This window comes from Alligator sinensis, unplaced genomic scaffold, assembly GCF_000455745.1.
Source record: "Alligator sinensis unplaced genomic scaffold, ASM45574v1 scaffold626_1, whole genome shotgun sequence".
NCBI classification, from domain to species: Eukaryota; Metazoa; Chordata; order Crocodylia; family Alligatoridae; genus Alligator; species Alligator sinensis.
The window spans coordinates 295745-317017 of NW_005842548.1; the positions used below are offsets into that span (position 1 = coordinate 295745).

Here is a 21273-nt window from a genome sequence, read left to right on the forward strand (position 1 = left end):
CCCACTCCACAGCCATCACCTTGTGTCTGTGCGCTGGGCCGGGACGGGAACGCAAAGCTTATGACTCAGATCTCTGCAGTAACCATTAGATGTGACTGCCTTTGGGATTTGGAGCCACTCCTCCAGTGTCCCAACCTTACGGTGAAACCATTTCCCTGACAGCAGGGTGACCCCTGGGGGTGGAGAGCATTACATGTTGCTTGGCAGTGCCCGGTGGTGCAGAGGAATGCTGCTGTGTGCGGTCAGAAATCCCGCCGTTGCTAATTAATTGAGAAGAGGAATTGCAGCCTCCTGCCCAAGAAAAAAAATGGCTGGACAGTAAGTCTGCGCTGTCCTGTTGAAGCACAGGAAGCTGGTGGGATGAGTCAGGCTGGGGCCTCCACCCTCACTGCAGTGCTCGGTAGTGCTGTGGGAGAGGCTGCACTTCAGAGAGCACAGTCATGTATTTCCCAGCACCCTCATTCTCACGCCTGCTGGGAGCCACCTCGAGGCCTCAGCCCTGCACCAGCATCATCAGGAAGGCGACAGAAGGAAAGACAGAGCTGAGAGCCAAGAGGACGTTTGTGCTAAGGATGCCTGGGCGCTTGATGGCAGTCATGTCCACCCTTTTTGCACCCACTATGCGGTCAGGAAGTTCCTGGCACTGACCCACTGAAGGAGAAATTAGCTGCCGCAAAGTCCCAGCAGGATGTATTAAGGAGTACAGTAAATCACATTTTCTGAATGGACACAGGATGATTGGAATTTGTCTCTGCCACTGTTCTCAGTGAGAAAAATTCAGAGTTTTTTACTCGTTCCTCCATGGGGGTAGAAACCATCACAGGTCAATAGATTCCCTCTGACTCACGCCTGAGTGAACTGAGTGTACTTTCTAAAATGTGCAAGCCAGAACGCCGTGTCTAGTGCGGGGGTGAAGGAGAGGGAAGGAGCACAAGTAGTTTTCCACCCAGCCCAAGCAGCCAGGGGGTAGGGGAGCAGCATCAGTTTAGGTCTTCCCCAAAGGTCTCCAGGGGCAGTTAGGTCCATTGTTTTGCCCTCTCCACACTGACCCAAGGAGAACATAGGCTACAACCTATAAAAGCGCAGGGGTAGAGTGACACTAGCCTGAGTTTTTCCAGAAGTCCTGGAGTGCCTCCCTAAGATACAATGCCTCTTGGAGCTCTCACTGGAGCAGTCACTAGATAATTGGGACCCTGACACAAAGCCAGATAAAGTTAATGGAAAGACTCCCATTGGCTGCAGGAGGCTTTGGATCAGGTTGTAGCAAAGCCCATTGTATTCATATGCGCTGTGTGGGGTATATCTAACATTAGTTACCATCATAGACAGGACACAAGATTAAACAGAGGATATGATGTATCTGCCCTGCATTGGTAACTCCTACATTTGATAGCAGGGAAGAGGCAAGTGGAAATCTTGTCTTTCTCAAGCATGAGATCTGAAATCCAGTTTGTTCCAGATGCTTCCCATAATCGAGATACGGTTGCTGCTGATTAAACAAGAGCCGTGATTCAGAGTTATATGAACAGTCTTTTTTTCTCCTTCCAGACTCAAGAGTGGAAAGAAAATCTATTGCAGCTTAACTGGCAGAATATGCAAAGTGCCCCAATTCAGGATAAATTTATAGGTTTACCTGGTGCCTTCTAATGTTTTTATAGCAATAAATTTAGCCACTTCAAAAAAGCTCACATTTAAAAGTTGTTCCTTCACAGGGAAAAAACTATTTTTTACAGGAATTGGGCTTGCATTTTTTTAGCCTCTCTCAGGAAACCTGCCCTACATGGGAAAAGGGTGGAGGGTAATCCCATCTTACACTTAACTCCCTGAAGGTGCTGGAAACCCAAGCAGCTCATAAAATACACCACAAAAGTCTTTATCATTCATCACCAGCTTTATGAAAGTTGGTATCACCGACAGCAGTTGGCCACAGAGAACCGAGGCCAAAACATAGATTATGCTGCCTGAAGCCATGACAGAAACTTTTGTTTCAATGTGTTGTGCTTACAGGGGAGCAGCCGCCTTGACCTGGCTGCGAGGAAATGAACCACACACAGATGACAACAGATGGCACGTATACAGCCATGCATGCCGAAGCACCTCACGGGAAATCTGCAGCACGCTTAACACCAGCAATGCTATCGCCAATGACACCGGTTACTTCACCTGTGGTTACAGCAGCTTCTCTTCTAGTAAAGCCCCAGTGGTCAAGATATACGTGTTTGTTAAAGGTAAGAGCTTCCTTCTTTCAGAGCTTCTGCTCACTTTGCCATACTAACAACATCTGCTAAAATTTAACCATTGGCTACCTACCAGCCACATCACACCAGTCAGGTGCATTAACAACTCCCTTTTACCTCCAAGCCAAAGGTGCAGCAAATAGATTGTTGCAGAAAGTTCCTGAGGAGGTTTGATTTTGGGGGGCGCCTCTTGGCATCATGGGATCACAGGAGTTGCAGAAGGAAAAGACCTACCTTATCCAATTCTTAGATAAGACCAGTGCCTTTTCTACTCTGTGTCCCAAGTGACATCCGCAATCCCTTTTACTCCTCGATTGCCATACTCTTTGAGAGATTATTTCACAATCTAATTGCTCTTGCTATCAAGGACACTTTTCCTATGATGCAGCCTGCATGTTTCTTTTGTTAATTCCATCTCATTTTTCCTTATATCTGCCCATTTCCATGTGTGTGTGTGTGTGTATATATATATATATATACACACACACACACATACACACACACACACTCACACACACACACACACCATGCCTGCCCTCCCTTATACTATTTTCTTTCCATCTCTGGTACTTAGATGTTTGTAGACTTTTCTTTGCCTTCTGCTCCCCATAAAGCATCACTTAACTAAGACATACCAATGTTGCTTTTAAAACCTGTCTCTCAAATGCCAGTCCTTCCAGCCCAGTGCTCATTTTTTGTTGTTCTTCTTTTAACTTCCCTCAGTTTCTGTATCAGTCTTGGTTTGGGTCAGCATATGAAAATAACACTGTAAGATAACACATGTTATTCTCTAGAGCCAAATGAATAATCCACAATATGTAGTGTGATCAATTAGATTAGCCTTTTTCCAATAATGGAACAGCCATGAGAAAATTATGACTTTTTCAAATTCAAATGACATTTATGTTTTCATCCACTTATGGGTGAATCATAGATAGTCTGAATGCAAGCCATGTTGTTGAGTTGGATACAGGTTGTGGTATTGTTCTTGAACCTTGTTTGGGCAAGAGCACCCAGTACCAATGATGCAGATACTTATACTGATTCATTTATCTTTCAGTTCTCACAAATATGCATGCAGTTATTGAAATCCACTTCTCAGTTGGTTGCTTAAATATTCATGGCAAGTGAATGCTAACAGGCATAAGAGTGGCAGTTCAGTTAAAAATTCAAGCATTCACAGAAAATATTTTGCAATAGCTGCCCACTTCTGATCATCTCACGTATTTTGAATTCTGCTGAAATATAGGAGTCCCAAAAGGCCTGAATTCCAGCCAGAAAGGATTGTGATGTACATACATTTCCAAGCCCCAGTTCTGAACTCTTTGACTTATAATAGCTTGATGCACTTGAATTGTTCTTGCCTCTGTTTTCTCTACTAAAAAGTCATCTTCTACCCTTTCAAGAGTCCAAAAGTAGCTTCTTTGCGTTACTTGTTTAGTTCCTATGTTCATTTTCTTTTTCCCTTTGTGTTTCCCTTCCAGCTCAGTCAGGGATTCTTTTCCATTGCTGGCCTATGCCCTGGTTTCTTTATCTGCCCTGAATCTTGTGCTGAGCTGTTTCCTTTTCTCATTATACATTGCTCAGATGCCCCCATATAATATTGTTGACCCAACCCAATGGTTGAACAGCAGGAAGCAGTGCATTGAAAACATAATTCTCTGTTCTGATTCAGTGCCCTTGCTGGCTTACCGGGACTTCATCAATGCAAAATGCTTTAATGGCAGCACGTGCAGGAAATCTTATGCACCCTTCTGGGACTGCCTGAGTTCTCTCCTTAAGAAAATATCTACAGTTATGAAACTCCTGCCTGCGATGGAAGCAATCAGCACAGAGCTAATCTGTAAAAGCTGCAGGATGTCTTTTTGCACTGCTCAAAACTGGCTGTGCTGGCACCCCCTCTGAAATCAACTTTCGATTACCGTTCTATCCAAATCACCCAAAAAACTGTCTCCACACTCAGATGTGATGTACTTGTGTCATGTCCCCTCTTCACTCTACAAGCCCTCATCCAAAATCCACCTGCACTATTAAAAGGAAATGAAGCCATAAAGTATATAGAGAACTCACAGTACCTGACAGAGCAGGATTCCCATCTACCAGTGAACACAGCCCAAGCTCAGCCACTCTTGCAATGTGCACAGCAGTAGCATAACATGGGGCGGGCTAGTGGGGCACTAGCTCCAAGCACCCAGAATGGCAGCTCCTAGAGAGCCTGTGCCACTGCTACGGCCACCCAGGTTCAGGGAGCTCATGCTGATGCAGCACCCACTACCTTGCACAATGGCAGTGGCCCCTGTGCGAAGAGGTAAGTGTTCGTTTCCCCCCTCCCGGGTGCCAGAATTTCAAGTCATGTCTCTGGTGCCCATTACTGCCCCTGGGGTCTGGCCTGCCAGGCTGGGGGCTGCTGAGGCCCACACTCCTGCACTGGGTTGTCTGATGCTGTCCACTTCTCTGCTTCAGACTCCCCAACTCACTGGCTAGGAGCCTCCTCCTCACCATAGGAACGCATATTCCTAAAGCACTCGGCCCTGCTGTATCTGATGGCTTCAGACAGACATCAGTTACTTCCAAGTAAAGGAACAAAGCTTTCCACTATAGCTACCCAACAGAGGCTCTGACTTCTGATGCCTGACTCTGGCAGTCTCTGTGCAGAGTCCACATGCAGCAGGGATGTTTATGGGGCCGTGCCAGGTGGGGTGAGAAAACTTTGAGATGGATCCTGGAGGCTGGAGGTTCCTCTGAGATTACAAAGCCATTATTACCAGAGAGGAAGGGGAATGGTATTTTTTCCCCTCGTTCCTGGCCTGCTGCTTGACACTGAAATGAGAGCACGATTGTATCGGAAGCCCTGCTTATTGCCTATTATTTCCTGCGCTCGCTTCTGTTTTTACAGCCTCCCTGGTGGAGTCTCACATCGCTGCTAGGATCTGGCATTCGGCAGCTCTCCCCTCCTCCTGCTGCAATGGAGCCTTGACCTCCACACATCAGTCAGATTGGAGGGCACCTGGCAATAGTGGGGGGTCAGCCTCTGTGCCTCTTGAAGGGGCTGTGCACTTAAAAGCGGGGTGGATTGGCTTGGTATTCCGGATGTTTCTTTCTGAAGCCCCGGCTGCTTTGAGCTGCAGCTGCAAGCACTAGGAAGAGTAATTGTAGTAAATTACTACAAAAAAAAATCCCCAAACGGTTGTCTCATGCCACCGTTTTTGCTGGAGCTAACAGTTGGCTAAGGATTAGGATGTGAATAGTCTGTCCTCATGACACCCTGTAACAGTATTAACAGGCAGGTCCCTATGGCCAGTCTAAGTACTTCACTGGTGTAATACGCTAATAGATGCAATCTCCAGACAAAGGTGCAGCTTCTGGGGGCAAGGGGAGTGCAGCAGCTACAGCACTGAAACACAAGGGTTAAGGGATTTAGGATGGTATGTGGAAATCTCATTCTTAGCCCACTGAGGAAACACGTGAGCCCCAGCCCAAGATGTGAGTGCAGGATAGCCTGGATATCAACAGGCTTGGACTTCAGTGCAGGTCACCTGCCAGTGTTAGGACCTAGGGTCCCAGATGGGCTTGTACAGGCAGGGCTGAAACCCACACCATTGTGGCCTCCCTGTTGTTGGTGCCTGAACTAAGCAGATTAAACTAGCTTGGGTGTGCTTGCTCTGGCAATGTAGACATGGTCTGAGCCATGCTGCCTCCTAAGGAGAAATGTGTACGAGAGGACCCTACCATACATTCATATTAAAGCTTGGATAGAAACCAGCTGTAAAGTTGTTACAGGTTTTCAAGCACTAACCTTGTAGCCAGTTGGCTCTTTTTAGAGTTGGGTGGACTTTTTTATGGAAGGATAATTACTTTGCATGTTTGACGGGTCTACATTTATTGTGTGATTAACCAGTAATTGTGTAGTATATGTAATGTGCAGCGGGGGCCTTAGTCCCACACTCTGAGTTAGTCTCTGAGCATTAGTCTGGAAAGAGAATTTATCCAAGATTCACCTTCCTCTTAATGGGCTCTCCTGCATGCAAATAGAGGATACTGCGGGAGTTTGAGTGGGAAATACACAACGGGAGCAGATGACCTCATATGAGATGCTTATCCTGCCATGCAGACATTACTATAGACAGTGAGGTAAATATAGGCCTCAAAGGGTATCTTGACCAGATTCTGGTTTATAAAGAGCTGCTGGCTTGGTCTCCAGGATCATGCCTAAAATTATTGTGACTTAATAATCAAAGCACAAGCCTTTCAACTTCCTTCAGCCTCCCAAATCACCCAGCCCAAGCAAAGGAAGGGTCTTGCATTTGGAATATAGCGGCTTTGTTCAAACAATAGGACTGGGTCTCATCAGGTGTCAGCCAATGAAGCTCCTTGTAACATCAGAGATGCCACCCCAGAATCATGGTAGAAGAGACCTGCTCTGCTGTTCTGCTGTCAGTCTCCAGTTTTAGTTATGCTAGTGACACAAAAGAGTGTTGAATGGGCGCCATGCAATGCCAGTGCAAAAACTTGATTACTAGTGATAATCAGAGCTGGTAAAATATGACCAACCAGTGGTTTGTTCAGATTAGACCGAATCAAACCAGAATATATACAAAATAAAAATTGTATTGTTGAATTAAACTGGTACATTTAAAGGGAGGCAACACACAGTTGGGGACCCCACTTAAAGGTACTTATACCAGCATAGCTCATTCCTGTAAATGCTACACTAATATAACTGCATTTATTTTACACTGTAGTGCTTTGCCTCTTCTGTTAAAGAAATAACATTCCCTCCCTACCAAAATAGTTAAATCAGCACGAACGGCATGTAGATCCAGGCTCGCGTAGAAGAGGGCTGGGCACCACATGGGAAACTAAGGAGAATAGCATGGAATAGAATAGCCCCTGTTCATGCCCCTTTGTTATTTCCCCTCCATGAACAATTACTTGAATGGGTTTTTAAGCAGGGTCTGCACTACATGCGAGCACACCTCTCCTTTTGCGGGAATTAGGGCAATTACGCTGAGCAAAAACTTGCGTTGTTCCCTATTCATTGTTCTCCTATTTAAATGGTTTCCGTCATCTTATCAGGGAGCAAAAACCTATTTCATGTCATGAGGTAACCAGTCACTGATCATGAAAAGTGAGTGGCTGAATAGAACCCATTTGCAAACAACTCACTGACAACTAACAAAAAATTGTTCATTCAAACTGCCTGGTTGGTGAATCTTGATAAATATTGAAGACATTCACAGTGGCAGAATTGCCTTGAGAATGGGGACTGGGCAGAGCAGAAGGGCTAAACACACAAGGAAGATCATTCACAAGACAAAATTTGACCAATGGCATTGATAATCCATGAATCATAAGGAGCCCCGCCTGGCTTTCAGAGACTAGAGCAAGCTTTTTAGGGTTGCCAGGACCAGATGCTAGATAAATCAGCCTTTAATTCTTGACCAAAATGGATCTGGAAGTAAGAACAGAGAGGATCAATATGTGGCCTCTTGTTGCCCCTTTTCCAAAGCCCCCCTTGGTTTTCACTCCCCTTACACAGAAGTGCCCATTATTCAGATCAGTGGCATGTTAAAAGCTTGGTGTCCTACCTCCCCTGCTCATCTCAGGACTCCAATCCCACTGGACTCATGATCAAAGTGACACCCTATATTGCATGCTGTGAGGACATGGACCTCCTGTAAAAAGCCTCCTAGGGAACGTCCAACCATTTCTTCTCCCTTCCAGGGAAAGGAGAAGGGAAGCACCCAGACAGCACTGCTTGCTACCAAACCAGGTCTCACCTCTGCTGTTGCTCAGGATCTGGGATAGCAGGGACTGGCCAGTTGGTCAGAGGAGCAATTTCTCACTGAAGCAAGCACTTGGAGGTGGGGGCAGCTGCAAACACAAAACCAGGGCAACCATGTCTCCTATCTGTCCTTTGTCTCTTCCGTATCTGCTAAATCTCAGATGATTTCAGTTCTCAAATGGAATCTGCCTCCTTCCTCACTCCCTCCCCACTGAAAGAAGTCTGGGGAGGATGGGAGAGCAGGACAGTGATGGTCACATGAGCTCATCTTTGCTTCTGACACTCTGTGACACAGATCTCTGCCTCCCTAATTCCCTTGACAGCTCACAATGATAATCCAAATGTGAGAAGCAGACAAGGATGACAAGACTGACTTTAGCTTTGACTTGCTTTCCAGCACATGCCACCAGCAAGAGCAGTGTTTGGGAGCTGGATTTCCTTCTCTCTCTCTTTAAAACAATTTTTTTTTTGTTTTCTGTTTTGGAAACTATGAGACAGCTGCACTTTCTGTCAGACACTCAGCCCGCCAAGATAGGCTGAGCACTCAGCCCATCCTGCTCACTCAGGCCTTAGTGGAGCCGATAAGTAGCTGGTTCTCAGACAGGGATGGAAGGGTTTGGCAGGCACGTCCTGCTCAGGGATGATAGGATCCACCCAGAGTGAGGGTGCAGCTTCCTTTGTTGTGTAGGTCCCAATATGTTTTCTCTTCAGCCCTTCGGGGTCTGATCAGGAAAAAGCAGAGCACCTTTGATTCTGAACGAAATCACTCTTAGACTCACGCCCTAAAGCAGCACTGACAAGTCGGGTTAGCTCGTACGGTAAGGCGGCTCAGCACAGCATGAGCTGCTGGCACTAAGTCAGTGCGCTGAGTTGAGGAAACAGCAGGAGCTTCTCACTGAAGTCCTAAGTGACACCCCATATCCCTTCCACAGTTCCCTTATCTGTCCATGAAGTAATTAGCAAATTCTATAACTTATCTAGGTCCAGAGGTGGTCGGGTTGCTGCTGACTAGTTCTTCTTGATGGGATTTCAAGTAGAGCTGGGAGAGGTGGTTTAGCTGTGTTAGTCTGAAGTCAGGCAGAAAGCAGGGCGGGGTGGCAGTTTAGAGGCTAATTCATTCAGAGAGGCATGAGGTTTTGTAGGTGACAGCCTCCTTCATCGGGTGCTATTTCATCTACTAGTATAGCTGGCATTTTCCTTAAAAAAAAAACTTCCAGAATCTTCTAACTAAAATAGTGTTTAACTACAAATCGGTATATTGGCAGAAGGGAAATGTCTCGGTATTTCTGGCCCTGAACACAGCAAGTTTAAAAGGAGTGATCTTGAAAAGATAAGTTCAAAGTTTATATGCAAAGAATTCAGAGAGACCTGTGAAATTCTGATCCTATCAATTGTCCTCTTAGCCTCCTGTTTAAGTGTATCTGAACTGCGTAAGTAGAAAAGCAATGGTAACAGGAAGACAATCAGGTGAAATGAGGCCGTTTCAGAATGGAATATAACTAGCAAATCAGATGCATGTCTCAGGACCATTTTAGTATTTAACATCAGCATAGCATGATGGAGGGCAATTGAAGGTAAGATGCAGTGTTATCCCTGTTGCTTTAAATGTGACATAACTATCACAAGACAACCTGTGTGATACGTGCACCCTGAGCAGAAACAGAGAGTACAGGCAATCTTGCAGAGAAGCTTGTGTGTGCTTCTAAAAAGAAGCTTTGAAACCACTGTGCCTGCAGTTAATTTGTAACTGTTAGGGACTGTGCAAGACACTAACACAAAGGTTCTGCTGTGAGACGTTACCTGTGTTCAAGCCCTTATGGCCTTCATCAGCTAGCAGGATTTGTCTGAGAGTCCTCCAGAAAGGGAGATTCCAATTCTGCTTTGGGCATCAAGTGATACAGAGCTCACTGTAGATTTACTCTGGTCCCCTTTCACCTCCATTGCAAATGCCACCGAACACCTGTACCAAACACCAGAATAAATATCACTGATGGGCAGAGGAGGACTCCTTCGTCACATCTGATGCCTTGTTGCATGCTAGAGGCTTGAACTGGGAACATTTGGGTTCCCTAGGCAATAGGCTGTTCTACCAAATGAGTTAAAAAGGACCTTGCTCAAACTCATCTCGAGCAGTCGTTAATCTCTCATGAGACAGAATGGCTTTGAACACTAAAGGCTTCAGTGATTTAAGGTAAACAAGCATCTTGTAAGCACTTGACCTTTGATTTTTTTTGTGTGTACAACCTGTTGGACTTCAATGCCTGGCTCTCTGTCTAGAGCTGGACTCCAGGCCCCTTTCCCTTCAGCTCTCCTGCTGTCTTGCTTCCTTAGCTCTTCTGTTTGTGTTCCTCCTTGAGCCATATTGGGTAAACAGTAACACCCTGGCCTGACAGCAGCTTCCTGCAAACTTCCACTGACCTGGAGAACTAGACAGCCAGTCTGCGGGACCCAGGGGAAGGGGCCTTTCCCTCTCCTTGAGGCTGCTGCTGCAGCTGATAAGTCGCCATTCTGATGCATTTGTCTTTCTTCACATGCAAAGAGCTTTGGAGCCTGCAGTAAATTATTTTTTTCGTTTACAATCCTGTAGGATTTGAAGGGTGTTTTTGTAGGATGGGATTCACATTGCAAATCACCTTCTCAGCCCAAGGGAAGCTGACATGCCAAACTCCAAGGAAAAATGTTCCCTGTTGACAGAAAAGACAAAGTACTTATTCTCTCCATGAGCTTAATCATAGAGAGCGCAGGGGTCATTCCACTACCAGGTATTCTGTGTGTAGCTGGTCCCAGGGCTAGATGAGTGAGGAAGCATAGGTGCCTCCATTATTGCTCTAAAAGGGTGGGCACAATTCACTTGCCTCTGATCTGCAAGTGGTATCAGTTAAGATTGGCAGCCATAGGTTTGAGATGGAGCTCCTTCTTTAGTGCATGGTATTATTTTGAAGGAAGGTGTCTTTACCTTCTGTACTTCAAGAAGGTACATCTCCACTGGACTTTTTTATGTGGAGGTAGCTGATTGCCAGTTAAGTTGAGGTGGTTCACATTTTTTGTAAAGGCTGGAATGGACATTCTATACGTTCCAAGCTGCAAACACACCGTGAGTAGCACTCCTCGCCTTTAGAAAGGCACACACTGTCTTGAGTTCATTAGCACCATGCAACAAATAAAGGCAAATGCAGACAGATCTAAAACTTCCCAACTCTGCTGAACTGTACAGTGAGAAATCTGCCTTCCAGCTCTCTGCAAGGGGTTCCTGCACAAGGACATCACCACTCAAATGCAGAGGGAGTCTGTTTTCCCACTGTTTCATAGGAAGAGCTTTTCCCAGGAATGAAAAAACCAGAACCCAGTGCAAGAGAAGATAGATCGGCACCTGACACAATGGAGGTTTGCTTTGTTGTCCCTTTATGCAATTAGTCTCCAGGGCTTAAGGATCTGAACTGATTTTTCCCTTCTGCTTTCAAGAGAGATTTTAACACTTGGAAAATTGAGGCTTTCTGCACTGGCTTGCTAGCTCCATTTGTGCTTCCCAGTACTACTATACTACTAGTGCTTGATTTCATGCCTGTAATTATTTTCTTCTCCATTCCCAGCTGACCTTTCCTCTGCTGGCCAGACTGAAGCTGTGCAATATGTGTTTAAGGTTTCAGGATATACAAGGAATAGTCTGGCCCTGATTCTGTCAGCTGTATCCACACTGGTATCCTCTACTCAAGAGTAATCCCACAGGCTCCCATGAGCCAACACATGATTAAGAATTGGGACTGGGTCCTGTGAACATATTGCAGTGTGAGACAAGGGGGAAAGGAGTGCTATGATGGAGGGAAACCTCTTCTTAGGCTGATTGAAGTACTCATCTATAGAAATCCCAGCAGTCTGGGGACTGTGCTGTGTGCCAGCAGTCTCATTGTTTTATATGCTCTGTATTCTGCAGAGCACATGAAACAGAATCACCCTTAAAAAAAGCAACACCCTAATTTTTCAGTTTCTAATGACTGCACAAATTATGATCCAGAGACAAGGTATGCTCTCAGGATTAACAGCCTCTTGCAACTTGGGCCATAAATGCTTTTCGGGACTGAATCATCAATCATAACCCAGAAATTGTCTTTCAGCCAAAGTAGCTATTGCTTAATTGCAAAGACATTTTTAACCACTCTATGCAAATTTCCAACAGCGATCGTAAGAGAATAGCTTAATATATCTCACCTTCAAATTAAGGCTGAAACTCATGCTCAGAGATAGTGTAATTCTAGCCACTGCCTCAAATTACATGAATTGGCAATTCAAGTGAGGACTGCCATTAAAAATCAATTAGAAATCAGATGCAATTTTTAGACTATATTATATAGATTCCTATACCATACTCATTATTTTTGCCTCTGAGCACAATGCATTAAGCAAAGTGACTAACATCTATCACATGTAGACCTAAGCAAATAATGGATTTTTTCAGTTCAGTGTCTGAATAATAAAAAAGGCAAAATAATTCAGTTTGGTTTAAACTGAATCAGAAACTTGTTTTTCCTTATGAAAAGAAAGAATTCCCTTTGGGTTTTATTTGACTAGCCATAATGAAGTGGATTATTTTAGTTCGGGGTTATTTAATTTTTTTAACCTTTTTTCTATCTATTATGCTAATTTTAAACATATGCAGCTCTGAAACAAACTGTTGGAACATTCATTTAAAAATGGGGAAAAAATCTATTGTTTTTGGCTCAAACTGTTCACTAGTTTTAGTTTTAATTTATGAATAGTTGCAATCCCCTTAAAATTCCTTTTTCTCAGTTAATTTGCTATTTGACAAATAAAATATATCACCCACCAGAGTTCTTGCCTATTGCATGTTTCCTGAAACATCCTGGTACCATCACTTCAACACTGGCAGATAAATTCACCTGGCCCCACTTGCATGTTTTCATGATATTATCCTCTCTGCAAAGGTGGAAATTCCTTCCTCCATAACACGACCTTGTCCCTATTCCCCGTTTTTAATGCAAATGCTTGTGAATTAATTTCCTTTTGTTTTCATCACAGTTAATATGTCCAAGAGCAAGGTTTTCCAGCAAGTGGAAACTAGCCAAGTTCCACAACTAGCTCAACTAGGTCTTTGCTTTTAAACTATTATTGTATTTTATACTCCCTATAGTATGGATTAGCCAGAGTTTGACATTGCAGAAGAGTCAAACAGGATTAGCACCCACAGACAATTATTGAAACATAGTATATGAATGCAGCAACAGACAAAATGAACTATGAGTCTTTAAAACTTATTGTTACAACCTTTCATGCTGTGCTACAGAGTGCTGCTTTTCTTAATATTAGTTAAGCACAAGCCCTAGAGTTCTGATCTGGACCTCAAATTCCTCAGGATTTATGGTAGAGGGTTGATTAGAACCAGTGTAGTGTGATAAAAGCTAATGAGAAATTCAGGTGTGTATCTAAAATTTTCAAATGTCAGGGGTCTTCTGAGCCTAGGTTTTGGCTCTAATTAATAGCCTTGCCCAACTCCAAAGTACGTATCTCCTTATAGACCAGCAGTGAGGATGGATCAGTCATTTCCATTGTTGTCATAGAACAGAAGCTGAAATTAAATGATTTGAATTGAAGACTCCTTTATGGTTTTCTGGTCTTTGCTTCCTATTCTGATGCCTCATATACAGCTTACTGTGGCTCAGAAAGCATGCAGATGGGGCTTTAGAGTGCTTCTGATCAGCTGTTTGCGGTGACTCCCAAGATGCAAATTTTGCATCTTTTGCCTTTGCCCAGTGACCCAAGTGCCTTTTACAAAGCTTTGTCATTATGTTTCTGGCCTTTTTTGATACACAAAATTGCTATGTCAGCATATTTTCTGCTTGTGCATCCAGGTGACTGACTCAGATACTCCGTTTGGTCCGCTAGGAATTCTGCTGTCAGTTCAGCAAGTTAAATGCTTAAACTAAGTAATCTGTAAAAAAAATCCACTTTGCTGCATAACCCTTAATCCTTGCTCTCTCTCTCAGACACCCACGCTCATATTCTTGAGAGTGAAACTCTCTCCAGTGGTAGGTGGAAGGAATTCTGCCTGCAGAAGAGATCTGGTTTTTATTTGAAGATTAATTCCCTAGAGTCACAGTAGCACTTGTGTTTTTCAATGACATGCTAAGCAAAGATTAATTGCACTAGCCAAGAAGCCAATATTGATATTCCCAAATGAATTCATAGTCATATGATAGAAAACCCAAACCAGGTGAAAAAATATAAGACCATGCTTGGGAGCTCTTTTGCCACCTGAATTTTGCTTTTGGAAAGAAAAGAGAATCCCAAACCTCATTTCCTACGTGCTTAGTGTTTTTTTTGTACTGCTCTGAAGGTCATTAATGACCAACACCAAGCATCAGCAGGAGAACTAAGCTTCTGGATCTAATAAATATGATGATGAGGAATATGCTAACCAGATTGTTGACAGAAAAATTGAAGACAGTCAATCTCTTCCAATCCTAAAAAGTATCCAGCTTTAAAAACATCCATGAAATATGCTGGAATACTAGAAACTGAAAGCCAAAATACAGAGAAGACCTATCAACATCATACTCATCTAGCATTGATTAACTAAAATATTCAACATGACAGTCCCTTCTCCCATGATTTAATTTCAGCCCGTTCTAAGGCAATAGTTGTTTAATAGTGCACACAGTGCAGCAGTTGGATATTAGTTTTAAGTTCACAGAATTGCTCTGTGCAATTTTGAGCAAAATGAATCTCCCAAGAGAACCAAAGAGCTGTGTGCTTGGAACTGGGTACCTAAGGGGATGGCTCTGGGGCTTTTTTCCTAAGCTTACCTCATTAAATCCTCCTCAGTATTAGCAGAACTGGTCAAAAATGAAAGGGAAAACATGGAGCATGTTATTCCATCTGTCATTTTTTCTGACTTCCCTGAACAGCTGCCTGTATACTGGAGGGGAAACTGTCTGCTTCTTATTGAAACCTCCAGTTTTACAATTTTCTAAACAAATCCATCAGCCAACAAGTGTTGCCATCATGATCAAGGACCATTGTAGGGCCTTAAGAAATGAGCTCCTGGGATCAGTCCATTAAATGCCTTTCTGCCAAAACTTAGACTATTTCACTGTTCCACACCTTTCAAAATTAGACCCTAATCACGTTTCTTGCATTTGAGATTGGAGCAAGGAGAGGGTGAAAAAGAACAGGTGCAGTCTTTGCTTTGTGCATTGCAATACAACTCTGCAGTCTGTAACTAGACTGTAATAAACAAAGCACACCGTTTATTGCAGGGGTATTAACTCATGTCACTGGGAATTCTGCTACAAAGGATGTGTTGAGTTCTATAATCTCAACCAAAGTCAATGGAGGTGGGTTAACTGCAATCGCGTTGTTGGGGAACTGTCCAACAAAAGCACCTCCTGAAAAAACATTGCAGCCTCAACACTGCAAACCTTCCAGGGGAGATGTTTAAAGTGTCAGCTAGTGGCTACATCCAGGGCCATAATATAATTTTTCTGCTCCCCTCAAAATGTTTCTACTCGTGAAGGTAGGAAGAGGCCCAGAAGTCCAATAATGTTGCCATCTTGATTTGATAACTGTGTACAGGGTTATTTCATGCAATAATCTAGAACTCTTAGTTCAGAGATACCTTTTATTACACTAAATAAAACATTGCAAAAAAAAAATTATCTTTTTCTGCAAGCTTTTGGGAACAGATGCCCTTCCTCAGGTTCAGGGAAAATTAAAGGTGGTAAAAGGTCCCCATAGGTGGAAAAACTTCATTTTTGCACAGAGGAAACTGAAGGTGGATATATGTTCTTCTGGGTCTTTGTGAGTTGTGAGTTGTGAGCTGTGAGTTGCTCATGCATTTATGCAGAACCATGGGGTTGTAGGGGAAGGTATAGACAAACAGCATTAGAAGATCATTAAATGAACTGGTAATTTTTATGTTTTGGGTTTTTTTTGTTTTTTGTTTTTTGCTTTCCAAAGCATCTAACTAACATCTCAACTGCAAAAGGAGAAGAAAGCAGAGCCTTAAAGGTTAAAGAAACCCTATGGTTCAGGATATGCATAGATGATCTGAAGGGGTTCAGGAAGGAATATACAGCATGGGACAACTGTATTCATTTTTATTGGTCACAAAGCATTTGGCCACTGCTACAGGCAGGATACCAAACTATGATGATCCATGTGTTGGTTATTACAAACAATATTCATCACAGATTTAGCCCATTTTGGATAGCAAAGTATTCATTTGAAGAATGATCTCATTTTCCCTTGAGAAAATTCATCTTTCATAAGCATTTTCAGAATGCTTTGGGAGCAGGAGGTTCAAACTGCTGTGGGTTATTCCCAGGCTCTTTGTGTCAGCTATTCACTGTTCATCAGATGTGGCACTTAATATTAATTTGTAACAAGAGATCCCAGCCAAAGACCCAGGTTGCTATGCTGTGTGCAAATGCATAGCAAAAAGATGGTTTCTGCCCCACAGACTTTACAATTCAAGTCAAGCATGTTTGCTCATCTAAGTTACGTAGTGTAGTATTGGCTGAGTAGTTTCTGAATCTGCTTAACAGGAAAATAAAAGCAGTGAAAAATAAACACCCTAATTCCAATAGAAATTTAGTAGATAAATGGATGTTCTAAGAGAAATCAAACACATTTTCATGGCCCTCTGGTGGTTATCAAAATACCTTCAGTTCATAAACCATAAAGCCCCAACCAGCTCAGAACTCAGAATAATACAAGCCAAATGTGTTTATTGTTATTTTTGAGTTAACTCTTGCCTGAGCAATTGCAGCAAATGCAGAGAAAATCCTACAGATATGCAAGGTCAAGAAACCCATCCCTTTGTGAGGGTCAAACAGATCCTTCTAGTCTGTTTTGGAATATCTCAGGTCTTGAGACTTCTTTCACATCCTTTGGAGGGTATCCCTGTATGCCATAGTTCTGAAAAATTGTGGTACATGGGCATTTTCCCTTTGGCAAGTTAATCTGAAAAGCTGTGTGAAGCAAATCACTAGTTAACTGGGTAATCATGCACAGTCCTTTTAGGATGCTGGTGAAAGTATAACCAGCTTTGAATATTGGGTCAGCATACTACCTTCCAACTGGGTATGAAAAGCAGCCTTCAAATATGAGGTACCACCACCATCCTGGAACAGGGTTTTACTGATGGGAAATGCTGGAGCAAAGTGCCCTGCCTGATGTCACACAGCAGATATATAACAGACACTATTAGCAGCTGGGAGATGTGATTAGAGGCCATAGCCTCTGACCTATGCTGCCTCCCAGGAATGACTCATATTAATGGTGGGCAGCTCCTCATGCGCCTAAGGAAGGGATACCACAGTGTGGGCTTGTTGTACCCACTCAGGTAGGCTCCTGCCACGCTGTACATACCACAGTGTGGGCTTGTTGTACCCACTCAGGTAGGCTCCTGCAACACAACACCAGATAGATCATTGAACAAGTTATTTCTTTCCACTGATGGGACAAGTCCTCAACATCTCAATCTGTTACTGTCTCTTGCAGATAGCAGGAACCCATTTGTTAAGATTTTCCATGAGTATCCCGACGTGATCTATGTACTGAATGTTACAGAAGTGGTGGTTGTGCCCTGCCGAGTCACTTCACCAGATATCAGACCCAAGCTTTTCCAGGTAAGTGGAAATTCCACATCAGCCAAACGCTTTAGAGATGTAGATAGCCAACACAAGGTGGCAAAAATGCTGGACCAACTGACTTCCAGAACAAGTACAGCAGGGACAAAAGAATAGTAATGCCCTCCAGAAATCCACCTTAATCTGCCTACATTCTTCACATAGCTGTATTACTGAACCCCACATGTGGCCTGTCTTTGTTAGGATGGGTTTATAAATGTTATTTTTTCTCCCTTACTGGCTAAGTATTCTAAGTATTTTGGCAAAGAGAGATGATAAGAAGCCATTTCTCTTGAAAGAAAATATCCTGTGAAGAGTTTTTCTATCTGAATGAAAACTGTTCACTTTATAGCCTGCTCCTCCTTGACTGTCTTTCTGTTTTATTGCACATTTTGCAATCAACTGAAACAAAACTGTTTCCATGGACCACAGGAGTACTTTCACCCGCTTATGCCAGGATTGCATTTGGTGCAAGGATCCTGAAACCTTTTCCACAAGAAATATAGAGGTGAAGGATTAAGGCCATTAAGCCTAATGGAGTCTCTCCATTTGACTTCAGGGGACTTTAGATTGAGTCCATAGAGAAGTCTGTAGCAGAGCCAGCGATAGTACACAGAGCATCTGGCTCCTGTACTCTAAACATTAGCATGTGCATCTGTCCTACTATCCACTGAAAACATACAGTGCTATTCCCCTGGCTTTACCCCTCTCTGTCTTCTGCAGCCTGCCCTAAAGGGACCTCTCTTTGGCATAAGAGAGGAGTTATTTTTCCAAGACAATGAAGTCTTTGCCCTCTCCTGAGATGGTGCCCACCAGGGGCCAATTGATCCTATCCTGCATGGTGGCTTTATTGATACAAATGTCTGCATTCATGTTGCTGCATTGATTGAATCTGTTCAGAAAGCAGAATATAGACATAGGGTCCAACCCTAGGGCATCCTGATGTGGGGAGGGTGTCCTGAGTGCCTGTTAATTGCCATGTGCTTCCTATTTCTAGAAGGCATGAATGGTGGTGATGTTCTGATTCTTTCCACCAAAATCAATGGCAGACCTCAGGTGTTGTTAGTGGGAGCAGCACTCTTGTTCCATACTTAGTGGGTAGAGATTAAAATGAAGGAGTGTAGAGCTGGGGTTGATCTTTCCCACTTCTGCCTTTAGAGCTCCCGCCTCACTTCCCTGACTCAGAAAAACTTCCCCAGTTGCTCCCCCTTGGCTAGGGACCTATCCTATTTCAGTTCACTTTACCTGTGGATTAGAGAGCCAGAGTTCTCCCTGGAGTATCTCTACTGATTTTAGTTGGATTACTCCAGGCTGAACATGGCCCTATAACCTTGGCCCAAACAGACTTCATGCCCCTGTTTCTGGAGTATTATCCCATTTGAGGCAGTCTGTCTCTGCCAGTTATTTCTAGGTTCAGAAATGCATATCCTTCATCTTGCTACAAGCTGGTGACAAAGGAGATGAATGAAATTGCAGTGTGCTTCCCCTTGAATGGCAAAGGAGTCTCACCCAAGGATTTTCCCACTTTAGGGCAGGGCGGATGGGTGTGGGGAAGTGGAATTTATAGCCCAGAAGGAAGGTGCCTGCAGGTCAGGGAGACATTGCTGTCAGAGAGGATGCATCCACTTATGTAGGTGTGTGTTTACCTAGGGAGCGCGTCATACCATCCCGAAGTACCTTATATGGAAACCCGCTCGTTGTTTTTCCTTGTCTGGGAAATCCAGACTGCCGTGTGGAGCCACAGTGGCTGCTTCCTGCACAAAGAGGAAGCTATGGGGTGGAGGTTGGGACAGGGGATCTGAATAAAGCGACCAGACAAATTTAGAACATCCTTTTCCAAATTTAATCTCCGATAGGCAATAAACTTCAAAGAACAGAAAAATACGGCGATTCCCCTTCATGTGGCAGGGACACTTTTTGTTTGGTTGTTTAAATATATTTTTTGAATATTTTATGAAGAAATGTAATATATGTGCACTGCTGAAAGGCATCTCTGGAGCAGGACTATTTTTTTTCTCCCATCTCTTAGCCATGAGGGACCAGAGCTGCCAAACCATGAAATTCAGCTTTATCACATTTTATTATTCTTGTAGCAAATGTCCTTTTTTCCACCATAAGTTAAGTTTCTTATGTTACTATTATACTTTAAAATGATTGCACTCTCTGCCCTTTAAATATTTATGGGAAAGGGTACAGTTTGCTAATACTAAACAGATTCTGGTTAGCTCTACATATTATCTTTGCCATAAGGACCCCAGGGTACGGCTTGCAGTTTAAGCTTTTATTTTTCCTTATGTGCCTTTCTTGCTGGACAAGAGGGTTGCCACTTCTAGAACTGTTTAATCACTGAACAGGGACAGCATGAGAAGTGGCTGGGTCTGTTTGTCATGGATGGCCCTGACCTTTGCAGACATCAATTCCTGAAGGTTTCAGATCGGCCCCTGTAATGATCCTGAACCTATTCACCAAATCTGAATGTCTTCCAGGGAGTTCTGAAATCTAACTGGAACCACTCTTTTAAAAGGGAGCTCCTGTCTAGCCTGTCTCTCTTGCTCCCCAATGAAATTGCTACATTGCAATGACAGGATGTGCCTTCATAGAAAGTCTGTGCCTTGCCATGAAGAATGTTTCATAGCAAGTGATCTAAAATGAGGCTAGCTAGCTCAACACCTCAGTTTCATCTCCAGTATTATTTAATAACAGCTCTAATGGCTTGGAGCTGGGATTTGTTCAAAGCAGGAGGATTCCTCGCAAATGCTGTGAACTCTCACCCTGCACAGGAGCATCCTTTGTTTGGTGAAGAGCACTAAAGTGAACACAGTCTAACCATGAAAATAATGCCAGGACTGGTGATGTCACTGGTGATGTTCCCCCTTCCTGGCTTACAAAGCTCCATAAGTCTTCCTTGGTGAAGCTTTCATCTTGATTCAGTTTTGAAAGACTTGTAAAAAACACCAGTTCACTTCTTTTCTCCAAAGGACATGCTGACAGTAAGCGGGAGGAAGGAGTTCTCTTTAAGAAGAGAAGTTAGTTATCATGTAGTACCTGTAGGTGCTCTGTGGTTGTCCCAGAGCTTTGATTATATCCATCTGCTGGAGTTCCCATCTACCCAAATCCTGCCCATGTACAGTTTTAGGCAAGTAGTAGTGGGGCTGGTGTCTTCTTGTAGCCATAATGGTACAGAAAAACAACAAGAAACAAGGTTTTTTTGGTGGTATCTTTTATTGGACCAACTGTATATTTGGGAGAGATGTTAGACAAGCTCCTGTGCACAAAGCACCCTTCCTTGGGTTAGTTGGTGGAGCACAGGATGAGAAGGGACCTTTACAGGTAGCCACTGACCCAGTGATTCCCCAGTATTGTGACTACCTGCTCTCAGAGGTTGCATCTTAAATGTGTCTATTGGCTAGAGCTGGAAATTGGAGTCTGGCCTCCTGAAAGCTATTTCCAGTTCTGTTAGAGACCCCCGATTTCACACTCAACAACCCAGTTTAGTCACTCGGTGTCTCTGTTTGCCTGTCTGTAAACTGGGCTGGAATTATGCAGCCCTCTCAGATGTACCAGAACATTTAAAGTTGGGGGGGGGGGGGGGGGGGGGAGGGTGTGG

At 43.6% G+C, this 21273-nt stretch overlaps 1 protein-coding gene across 4 annotated transcripts in view; it reads left to right on the plus strand.

Moving 5' to 3' along the window:
- Nucleotides 1-21273, plus strand: part of LOC102368462 (vascular endothelial growth factor receptor kdr-like) — a 174774-nt gene that overhangs the window by 56213 nt on the left and 97288 nt on the right. For all 4 annotated transcript variants that reach the window (XR_003095970.1, XR_003095971.1, XR_003095972.1 and 1 more), the window contains exons 3-4: nucleotides 2008-2228; nucleotides 17539-17666. Coding sequence is in view for 1 of the 4 variants with exons in the window: in XM_025213792.1 (XP_025069577.1) it covers nucleotides 2008-2228; nucleotides 17539-17666 (349 nt within the window). In the remaining 3 variants the exon portion in view is untranslated. The remainder of the gene's footprint in view (nucleotides 1-2007; nucleotides 2229-17538; nucleotides 17667-21273) is intronic.